We start from the raw sequence: 12,261 nt of genomic DNA on the forward strand, positions 1-12,261 counted from the left end.
TCCCCAAAATAACTACATTACAATTCATAACAGTAGCAAAGTTACAGTAATGATGTAGCAACAAAAATAATTTTATACTTGGAAGTTACCCGACATGAGGAACTCCACTGAAAGCGTCTCTCCATTTAAAAGGTTGAAAACCCCTGACTTAAGGTAAACCTGAACTAAAGGGAGTAAAGTTAGAGTATAATAGTTTGTTATTCAAATTGGAATTAATCTGAAACTGATGCAAAAAGTCCTATTAATATAAAAATTTGGGGGGACAGCGATCTCTTCTTCGTCTTCCTCTATCTCTGTAGATTAAAGACGTTACCACGTGTCTTAGGGTTTTATTGCTACAAAAAGACATCATGACCTTAGCAACTCTTAATAAAACAAACAAACAAACATTGAATGGGTGGTGGCTGATAGTTCAGAGGATTAGTTCATTGTTGTCCTAGCATATGGCGTGCAGATAGCCATTGTGATGGAGTTCTACAGATTGATCTACGGGCACCAGAAGGACCCTGTGAATCATGCTGGGCATACTGGGCGTACTTGAGCATCAGAGACCTGGAAGCCTGCCCTCCAACAAGACCACACCTATTCCAAAAAAAGCCACTCACCCTAATAGTGCCCCTCTCTATGGGCCAAGTATTCAAACACATGAGTCTGGGGGGCGGGGCAGGCATTCCCATTCAAACCACTGGGTCTTTGTGCTTGCTAGGCAAACCCTCTACCAACTGAGCTACATCCTCATGAATGTTCCTAATTTCTATAACAGCATTTATATTAATAAAAACAGCATACCCAGAAGAGAATAATAACCCCCCCCCCCCCGCTACATTGGCTATTCATATCCTATCATAAGTCTAGATAGAAAAGGTTAAATTGTTCTGAATCATCATTTTATATGTGTATATTTTGAAAAGCAGCATATTAACATGCTGCACATATGACTCATGGGGAGAAAGGAAGTACAAAGCTAGGTATTCAATTAATGAAAAACGCAAAATGAGTCTTTGGTCATAAAAGGTGGTGTTAATTTTTTTTTTCTCTTTTCTCAATATCCCTTTAGAACTGTTCTTACCATAATTGTTTTAGAAACATATTTTCTTTCATCCTTGTCTTTTGTTTACATTCATCTTTCAGTGTTAGGAACAGCTTAGTTTCCCTGTGTGTTAGAGTAAGGACCAGGGCTTGCTAATGTTGCACTGCTATGCCTAGCCTCCTAAAAGAAGACCTTGACCTCATGTACTGCCTCTTAGAAATATTTGTGTTCACTGTTTCTTTTCAGTTAATATTAAACAAGATGTGGATTGTTTGAGGAGACATAGGGTACTTTCTATGAATGAGCGACATAACTGCTTTGCTAAGACATAATGACAGAGAATAGGACAATTATTGCCATGGTGAGAAAAGGGTTAAACTGTACTCAGCAAGTTAAGGATCTATTAGAGCAGTGCTTCTTAACCTTCCTAATGCACTGCTACAGTCCCTCGTGTCCTAGTGACACCCCAACCATACGAGGATTTCATTGCATCTTCATGAATGTAATTTTGCTACTGTTCTGAGTTGTATAAATAGGTGATATGCAGGACATCTCAAATGCACAGCCCCACCCAAGAGGTCACCACCCACAGGTTGAGAGCCATTGGATTAGGGGTTTTACTGAAAAAAAAATTCAGGACAGCAACAAAAACATACGGCGCTTTACTGTTGAGTCTGCGTTGTACAGGCAGGAGGCGGGATTTACTGGAGCCCTTACCAGGCGCAGGTTTCCATATGCAACCCTGCACATGCACAAACTGTCCCTCAAAAATTGGGAGGCCAGGATTTCTTCCTGTTCAGATTAATAATCTTTCATATTTCCCCTCTAAATACCTAGTGCAGTGTTGCCCACATGTTAGGTTCTTGATAAATATTTAGTTACGTGACTATCAAGGAAACACCGTCTTTTGATGTACTGGGATTTTACCATTGCCAACCGAACACTCAAAGGGTCTTTGCTATGAAGAGTTTCTTATTAACATTTTGGCCATTATACTGAAGCACATTAAAGCAGGGGGTGGGGTGTTGGTGTGGGTGAGTGTCTATGTGTCTGTGGGGTGGGGTGCTGTGTGTAGGAAATACTTGTGCAGACTCTTTTGTACAGAAATTGGTTGAAAAGCTCAGCTGACTCTGGATTTTCCTACAAACCTTTGGGGTCCAGAGCCTGAGGGCAGTTCTCAAAGGTGCTGTGGAACTCTTTATTTTTTTTTTTTTAATTTAAAGATCCCTTATTTATTTAACAAAGCTCTAGAACTTATTTTCCTGGCATTGAGGATTCTTTTCTACTCGGTGTGGTAAGGAAGAGCAGAGAACGACTACTTTGTCTCACTTCCATTGTGACAAAATATGGAAATCGTTTTTCTCATCTATTAACAGTAATAGCCTTGATTATCTGCTTAGAAATTCAGCAAAATCACAGTGAGCAGAGAAAATCTCTGTAATCATGGCTAATCACAGGTTTTGTTCAGTCAATTAATAGTGCTTTGAAACTCTCTTTACCAGCCATACATTGAGCATTAGGATTTAAAGTTCTTTCACCAGCTTCTTGCACCTGCTTACTGTTCAGCTCTAATCATATGAAATTATTTTAATTATACCAACAATTGTCTCAGGAGTTCCCTCTGGGTTAATGGAAACCATAGTGCTACCCTTCCCCCAATACACACACACACACACACACACACAGAGAGAGAGAGAGAGAGAGAGAGAGAGAGAGAGAGAGAGAGAGAGAGAGAGAGAGAGAGAGAGAGAGAACATGTTTCTGTTTTAATTTAAATGCTGAAATCCTGCATGAGGTTTTTTTTTTTTTTTTTTTTTTTTCTTAAGAGAATAAAGCTTGGTATGCAGGCGCCTGCCAGGAATCCTTGCAGTCTATAATCCTTGCACTAGAGTGGCTAAAGGAAGAAGATCTCAACAGTACAGGACTAGCCATGACTAGATAGGGAAACCCTGACTCTATAATATAGTTTTCATGCCTGAAGTGATGGCACACACCTCTAATCCCACTACCTGGGCACTTCCCAAGGGTTCAAGGCCAGCGTGGTCTAGACCCTGTTTCAAAAAAAAATAGATGGATGGATAGATAGATAGATAGATAGATAGATAGATAGATAGATAGATAGAGTCCCGCCCTTGGGTGGTGGCAGTATATGACTTTAAGCCTAGCACTGGGAAGGCAGAAGTAGGTGAATATCTGTTTTAAATCTAGCCTGGTCTGCCTAAGGAGTCTCAGAACAGCCAGGGGTATACACAGAAAAAAAAACTGGTCTCAAAAGCACACAATGTGTATGTGTGTGTGTGCGTGCATTTTGTTTTCATTTTATTTATTCATTTACAAAGAGAATGTTTACCGGATACAGGATGTCTTTATATTCTGACTCTTTAATTTTGTATTGTTACTTCCCTCAAATAATGAATTTTGGGTGACTTAAAATACTGTTTGACTTTGGTCCTGCAACCACTTTCTTAAAAATAGCACTTTGGAGAGCTGGAAAGGTGACTCGGTGTTTATGGCTCCTCTTGGCAATAAATCTGGGTTCAATTCTCAGAAACCACATAGGGGACTCACACCTTCCACAGCTCCAAGTCCAGAGCAGTCACCCTCTTCTAAACTCTGTGAACAGCTGCAATCATGTGTGTACATACCCCACAACAGACACACACATAATTACAATCAGGATATGTCTATAAAATGGTAATAAAATGACTCTTTTTTTTGTCCCCAAAGCATGCTCTAGTAAAGTTTTGTAAACATGAAAAGTCAGGATTTTTGAAACACAAGAATACTGGGGTTGCTTAAATGGCCAGGAATAATATGGGTGCATTCCTTTGAGGTTCCCACCAAATGAAGCCAAAACATTTTGGTTGTGGTGATTTTAGCTGTACCAGATTTCTCTCAGTTCAAAGAATGGAACTGTTTCCAATTACTTGATATTCTCTAGTATATAGAAACCACATCACAATGCCACAAAAAAAAAAAAATGGCAGTTTAGTCCAGTTTACTTTCAGTGTTGAAAAATACTACACCACTGCACATTTGTTTAATTATTCCTTAAAACAAAAATATAAAAACTATGAAGCTAGTTTTATCAGTAAGTTGTGCATGGTGATTCAAAAATTTAGAAGCAGAGACAAGAAGAGTAATTGAAGGCTAGCCTTAGCTACTTAACAAGTACAAGACCAGCACTTAGACTCTGTCTCAATACTAAATAAGTAAATACTATATTGTAAGGAAAAAATAGATTAACTAATGCTTTTTTACTGGGGCATTGTTTCATTATCTATGGAATATAAGATGCTGAAGTTTGGGGATAGCTTGAAGACCATGCACTGACACTGTGGACAGTTGTAGAGGTGCCTGTGTGAGACTCTGAGCAGGACTGCACACATGTGAGAACATGTCCAAAACATGTTCTATTAATATCTTTAGAGAGAAGCAGCAGGTAAGAAACTGCTAGAAACACACAGGAAAAGATTATAAACATTTCTGAATACAGTCCTGACCCTCTACACTTGCACAGTGTTCAAATCCAGGTGAATTCTACCTCTGGGGGTCCATTCCTGAATTTCCAACATAGAGTAATAATTAGCAAGTTCTAGTCTACCCTTAATTGGGACTCATTAAATATCAGCCTTGTGTTTGTTGAACTAGACTACCTCAAGAAGTAGAAACTAAGCCACAGGATTAGATACACATCTCGAGATATTTAGTAGTAGCCTTTCTTTGGCTTTTTCCCCCCAAGGCATCTTTGGGTAACCATGACCAGAACTGGCTGTATAGATCAGGCTGGCCCAAAACTCAGAGATTGTCCTGCCTCTGCCTCCTGAGTGGTAGGATTAAAGGTGCCCACAAGCACTGTCCAGCTAAGTTTTCATACTTTAAGGCCTAATGATAGCTTGACTTTATTACTTAGATCTTAGGGGGAAATAGATAAAATATGGTCCTGTAAAATTCTTTTAACCTGTTGTTGCAAAATAATTTTTAGACTTATTAATTTTATTTTGTATATTTTCCCTGCATGTGTGTCTGCATGCTACATGTGTGTCTGGTACCTTCAGAGGCCAGAAAGAGGTGTCAAATTCCTTGGAACATAAGTTCTGAACGGTTGCAAGCTACCAGAGAGGTGCTGGGAAGTAAGACTGAGTTCTCTGCTAGAACAACAAATACTCTTACTGAACCATCTCTCCAGCCCCTGGTCAAGTCTTTAAATCAATGATTTTGTGAACTTTTATAGGTATTCAACATCATATGTGTTTCTGTAAATCTATTATTATAAACTTCTCTATCATTTTTAAATATAAAAATGTTTTAGAATATACTGGTTAAGCTAAACTGAACTTTTTAAAGGCTATGTCTCCACTGCATTCATTTTCTTCTTTAAATTGTAAAGAGCGTTTTCCACAATGGGTTGATGTAGATGCCATATATGAATTGTATATGAAGGCACACAGTTACAACCTCTTTTCGAGAAAAACTCTATATTTAAACAGACTCAAGAGTTAAAGCAACACACACACACACACACACACACAGTCCCTGAGGATTAAAGGAAATCCTCGTTTTTTCTTACTGTCAGATTTATAACACAAACTAACACCTTAGAAGATGCTTTTGAAGGGATGGGCTCCAGTGCATACCACCTAGGCAAGGGCAGTGTAAAACAGCAGCCAAAATGAAAACCACTTGAATTCTGGCTCAGCCTTCTCCAGACAAGGACTTAAAATAGCTTAAATAACAGGATGCAAGGGGAGGGAAAACATTTCCTTTTAAGGATATGCATTCTCGGTGTGATTCAAACTTCTGCAGGAACATGGCAGGAACATAAGTTTATTTACTTTGAGGTCATTTCGGGAGGGTGTTGAAGGAGGTAGCTGGCATTTTAAACCAATACTTGGTAAAAAGAGAATAAGATTTCCTTTAAAACAAAATGCAGATGTGACTCTACATGTGTCATCTGAAACAGAGACACACAGATGGAGAGTAAATTCCTTGTTAACCAACAGTTGGTTCCTTTCTGATGAGTTCAGCAGCCAGAATGAAAGATGATTCTGTCTAGTACAATGTTGAGTGCCTCCTAGTGATTTTCTTCAAGTATAATATTTTTCACTGTTTGTTTTTAAAATAAACTTAGTATATTTGTTAAATGTTAGCTTATTACTTTGTGCAAGTACTTGGTTTTTGGCAGCTAGGTGGCCTTGCTTTCTTCCCTGTGGCATGTCAGTCTGCCCACAGTACTCATATTTTCAAAACTACAATGCTGGTAAAAGCATCATGACTGTTGTGGATAACATAAGCTGTGTGTAAACAATTTAATATTGTAATCAGTCGTTAGAGAATGTGACAGCAGAAGAGACGAGTCTTCCAAATGAAAAGCCTCTTCTGCCTCATGTCAGAGCATAGTTAGAAGCAGTGAATGAGCCAGAAGTGGGTCCCAGAATGTTGGCAGCTTTAGTGAGAAAATACAGAGCTACCACCGTGCCTGCTGATTGCAGTTTCAGTTTCCAGTTAAACCTGCTTTTGATCCGGGTCTGTTTCTTAGATGCTCATGTTATTAAAATGTTATGTTCATAATCAATTCAGAATAGGAAGAGTTCGCCATCAAACATGGTCTTAGCTTCCAGTGAACAATGTTGCATGTAGGATGGATCCTGGTGAATCCAGCATGCGTGGACTCGCTCTGGTTTCCAGCACCCCACATCGCTGTCACTGCTTCAGAAATGAACTGCTATGTTTCATTTCTGCTTTTTAGAACGGGAGGTTAGAAATAAAATCAGCATGAAATGCTTTGAAAATAATTACACACTGTTTTGTGCCTTGTAGGGGCTTTACCAGCTGGGAGGTTTTGTAAAATTAATTGTTAGCTGCTGCCATTTTCTGGCTCTCACTGCCTTCTTAATGACATTGAAATTGTTCCCTCCAGTCCAGTCCCAAGAAAGGCCCCTTGTGATTTGCTAATAGTAGCTCCAGAATGCCACAATGTAAATAGGATTAGCATCTATTGAGAAAATACAAGGGAGCCAAGTAGAATTTATGAAAGAAAAATGATACAGTGATACACAACCTCCCTACCCCTTTTTGTTTATGACTTGGTTTCTCTGAGTAGCCCTGGCTGTCCTGGGACTCTCTCTGTAGGCCAGGCTGGCCTCAAGCACAGGGATCCACATGCCTCTGCCTCTGCATATAGCCCTGGCTAAATTCTTCCCAAGTCACAAGGCCAAACAGAACTATGAGAGTGAGCCCGTCTCAAGCTCAAACCTCCAAACAAAAGTGCAGACATGGGATAGATCGTTCATATTTTTGAGGTTACCCCCAAATTAACTAAGAGTCACACTTAGTTCACGTCATAAAAATATCCAAAGTCTGTAGTGCAGTCGGAAGAATATGTATGAGCCACTGAATGTCCACTTTCCTCTCTGCCCACTGTGCTGAAGGATGTTAGAACTCTGTGGTTCCACAGCTCAGGACACACACATGGACATCACACATGATGGCACCTTTCCCCTACTTGAAATTACTCACTCCAGGTGTCTGCCTTTGCCTCACACAAGTCCATATTCAAGTGGAAGCTCTCTGCACATGGCCTTCCTTGACTCTTCTGTCTGAACAGTGGCCCCACAATGTCATTATAACCCGGTTACTCAACCTCAGTGCAGCTCACATGTTGAGCTGCAGCAGTCTATGTTACCTAGTAGAGCAAGGGTTTCATATGTGTTGAAGGAGATTTCGTGGGGTCCTTGATCTAGAACCACTGGATGCTAGGAGCATCTTCTCCCCATTCAGATATGGCAATCAGAAACATCCTCAGCCAGAGCTGGTTGTCTGGTTGCATGACTGTAATCCCAACACATATAAGTCTGAGACAGAGACATCAGCACAAGTCCCTACAAAGTCTAGACCAACCTTGTCCAACCCATGAGTAATCTTCATTCTCAGACACATGAAAAATTGTCCAGATTTTTTGAACTTCCTGCCTGTAGGCAATGGAATAGCAGCTGATCTAACCCTCTTCTCTGCTTCATTTTCATCTGAGTTTTATTTACATTGTTATATGGCATTGTGTCTTACAGTCACATTGACTTTGTTTGTGTTGAGATTAGAATGTGCAATCCATAAGAATAAGACATTCTTTGGCATTTTGCTTTTAAGAAGAGTACTTGGTAAGACTTTTTGTTAATCTTGTTCATTTTGAGACAGAGTCTCTCTGTTTAGCCTTGGCTGTCTTAGAGACCATGTTTTAGATCAAGCATCGACGGTGTTGGGACTCAAGGTGTGTACCACCTATCTGCCTTAGCAGAACTTTTAAGTAAATTTCCTGATCCCAACATTTTCATCAAGGTCATCTTGGGTCATTTGCTTATTTGTAGTTTATTTCTTCCTTTACATTTTAATATATCTAAACTGCAGTAGCCTATACATAAAAAGATCATCTATAGATGCTTTACTCTGTACTCCATTATTCTCTTGAACTCTTTTTGTCTTAAAGTTTGTTTACATTAACTCAAAAAATTGGCCTTCAAAGCTTCCGCTCCTGGTCAGATGTACATTGAGATAAAAACTCCTTGGTGAACCATAAAACCTAGTTTTGCAAAAAGAAAAGAATACGGATAAAATCCTACATCCTGAAGAGATAGTAGAAATTAGGTTACACCATGGCAAAGTTTGTTGGTGTATAAAGTATTGTTTTTAAGACTCCTCGTGTTTCTATGATTTAATAATAGCTGTATTAACTAGAAACTGTAGTTTCTTATCAGGGATGCTATTTTTAAGTAAAGCTTGTAGACATTAAAAAAATACAGATACATGATATAAAGAGAACATTGCCCTTTCAGTTAAAATATACATTCATCTTCCACACAACCTTAGATTCCAAAGGATTAAAAAAAAAAAGATTGTAATTAGGCAGGCCAATAAAGTGGTGATATCCTTACAATTTTATTTCTAATCTTTTTTTCTGTTTTATCTTTTTGTTTATTTCTTTGGCTGGTTTTTTCCTTTCCTTTTCACAAAGATCTCAACAGCAATGGATTCATTTGCGACTATGAACTTCATGAGCTATTCAAGGAAGCTAATATGCCACTGCCCGGATATAAAGTGAGAGAAATTATTCAAAAACTCATGCTGGATGGTGACAGAAATAAAGATGGGAAAATAAGCTTCAATGAATTTGTTTATGTAAGTATGTGGAAAAATCTGATTATTAAAGTCATTGTTGTTTCACTGTATACTGGGAATCTTAAAATATAAATGCTGTTGTATTGAATGCTTAATTAAATATATCATGTTAATACTCTGGGACCTTGTGCCATTTTTGCCATTGTGACTGCTAAATTCAAATTCTCCAGCTATTAGAATATTTACTTTTTGCTTTCTTTTCATGTTGAAGTGAAATTGATAAAGTTTATTTATATGTTGGAAAGGGTTATTACTACAGTATTGTTATTGTTTATTTAAAATTCAGTCTGCTTTTGCCTTCTGAGAGCAGAGATTAGCTATTAGAATATGTAACAACATTTCAAAAAAGGTGCATTGAGAAAAACAAAGCGATAGCACAATGTTTACGGGGGGGGGGGGGGGGGCAGAAACATGCTTCTTTGGGGCATCATTAGAGAGCATCTGTCAAGATGCTCAGTAACAGTTTGAGGCATCCTTTCTCTTTTCCATATAAAAGATTGTGCTGAAGAATTTTACTGATATATGACTCAGTCTTAAAATTTTCCTGCACTGAACTTTTTAATGTTTTCTAAGCCCAGTACTAGTGATATTCAAATGTACCATTTTCCCCAGGGCAATCATATCGATAATTAAAACGTAGATGGAGAGGCATTTATAGTTTTGTTTTCTTGTCTAGTGTCACCAAATATTCCTCAGGGTTCAGGGTTGATTTCATATCACTTCTCCCTTGTAAGCATGTATTTAGTTCGGTTCCTGTAAGACATGGTTCTTTATCACGATATATAACTATTTTTGCTACCAGAATTACAGCCAAGATTTTAGTGAATTATAGATTTTCAGTCTAGATTTGTGAAGAAATTTTAAGTAGCTGTTGACATTTTAAGTAGCTGTTGCTTCTTCTCTCACTTAAGAACACCCTTAAGGGATTGCAAGGAGGGCTTAACATTTAAGAGTACTAGCTGCTCTTCCAGAGTACCTAGGTTCAGTTCAAATGGAGGCTTATAACTGTTTCTGATTCCAGTTGCCCAGGGAATGGCACCCACTTCTGGCTTCCCCAAGCACTGAACATAAGTGGAGCATGGCCTATAAACCAGGGCACTGGTGGTATATGCCTTTAATCCCAGGATTTCGAAGACATAGGCAGGCAGATCTCTGAGAGTTCAATGCCAATCTGGTCTACAGAGCTAATTCTAGGACAGCAAAAGCTATACAGTGAAGCCTTGTCTCACAGGGGAAAAAATAATTGAAAAGAGCACCCCAAAGGCAGACATGATGGCACATACCTTTCACCAAGGTGGAGCCATTTGTTGAACTCTGTGATTGAGTTCAAGGCCAGATTGGTCTACATATAAAGTTCCAGGCCACCCAATGCTGCAGAGAGATCCTGCCTGGGATAAGAAACAAGCACGTTTGGGCTTTGTTTTTGTTTGTCATAGGCTTTGTTTAGTTTGGGTTTTTTTTTTATTTTTTAGACTTATTTATTTTTATGTATATGAGTACACTATAGCTGTCTTCAGACACACTAGATCCCATTACAGATGGTTGTGAGCCACCATGTGGTTGCTGGGAATTGAACTCAGGACCTCTGGAAGCACAGTCAGAGCTCTTAACTGCTGAGCCATCTCTCCAGGCCTGGTTTGTTTTTTGAGAGAGTCTGACTTTAAAGTCACAGTCATCTTGCCTCAGCCTCATAAGAGCTGAGGGTAAAAGGCATGTAGTACTTTACTTAGCCTACCGTAAGATTTTGTCGATGCATTTATTTATTGCCTTGGTTTTTAAGACTACTTTTGGCTGTGTAGGTCAGACTGGCCTCCAGTGTATGACTTCTCCCTACCTCAGCATCCCCACTGCTGGGATTACAGCCTGAATTTGAGTACATCTTGATAGGCATTGTTTTCAATACACTGTAAACTAGTAACTAGTGTTTCATGTTTGTCACCAAGATCCCAGCAAGTCTGTCCTCCTTTTCCTTACTTCATCTTGGCACCAACATATCTGCTGTTACAGCATATGCTCCCATCAGTTGCCGTGCCTCAGTATGACAACTGAAATTCAGATATGTTCCCTCTGAGCAGAACTGACGCAGAGAACACACCATATGGTCAGGAAACAAATAGACTACGTAGCTCTGGAGAGATGGCACAGTGGTTGGGAGCACAGATTGCTCTTTCAGAGGACCCAAGTTCAAGTACCACCACCCACATGGCAGCTCACAGCTGTCTGTAATACAGGATAGACACTTTCATGGAGGCAGTCATGCAGGCAAAACACCAAATAACAAATCTATAAAAGATTTCTTAAAACCAAGTAGACCTGTTAGATGTTGGGGGACGGGTTATTACTGAAAACTACAGACGCGTGCTGTTATCATGCTTAGACGGTTCTTGCCATTTTTTTCTTGTGATAAACTGATTTCCTCCCATCATTTCTGTCTCCAGTTATGGCCAAAGCATTTGCTTTGAATTCTGTGTTTGATAGTAAGTTACGAATGATTTGTGATATCAGCACTTGCATGTCTCTGTATGTACTTTGCATGTGTCACTATGAATTTAAAGCAGGTCATGAACTGTGATTAGTTGCTTTTCATGTGACTTACAGCTGAGAGTTTCTTTACCTACTAGAAAGATGCAACCTAAGTCATTAGAATCTTACTGGTACTGTTGAGGACAAAATTACAAACTTGTCAGCAAGGAAAATGATCTTGGTAAAACATTGAGTTTCCACTCATCATTTGGTAGCTTTTAAGTCACAAGGTCACATTGACTTAGTATATACTTTGAAAGTAGAGGCATAATAATACTTTGGGCAAAAGCAGGGATTTTCTAGAAGAAAAGCATAAGGAGGGGTGGAAGAGTGGGCACAGTGGTTGAGAACACTAGTTAGTCTTCTACAGGTCCTAAGTTCAATTCCCAGCACCCATATGGTGGCCCAGAACCGTCTAAGAGAACCTGATGTCCTCTTACGTGCAGACATACAGGAAGACAGTAGCCATATACACAAATAAGTAAAAAATGCAGAAGAAGGAGGTATTTCTTTTTAAAAATTAAAGAGGACATCTT

General features: G+C 39.1%; 1 protein-coding gene across 5 annotated transcripts in view; it reads left to right on the forward strand.

The window, feature by feature from the left end:
• The window catches only part of PLS3 (plastin 3), an 85,536-nt gene that overhangs the window by 52,755 nt on the left and 20,520 nt on the right, over nt 1-12,261 (forward strand). For all 5 annotated transcript variants that reach the window (XM_080910835.1, XM_080910837.1, XM_080910834.1 and 2 more), the window contains exon 3: nt 9,039-9,202. In XM_080910835.1, the coding sequence (XP_080766961.1) occupies nt 9,039-9,202 (164 nt within the window). The remainder of the gene's footprint in view (nt 1-9,038; nt 9,203-12,261) is intronic.

Source organism: Micromys minutus, assembly GCF_963924665.1.
Source record: "Micromys minutus genome assembly, chromosome: X".
Classification (NCBI taxonomy): Eukaryota; Metazoa; Chordata; class Mammalia; order Rodentia; family Muridae; genus Micromys; species Micromys minutus.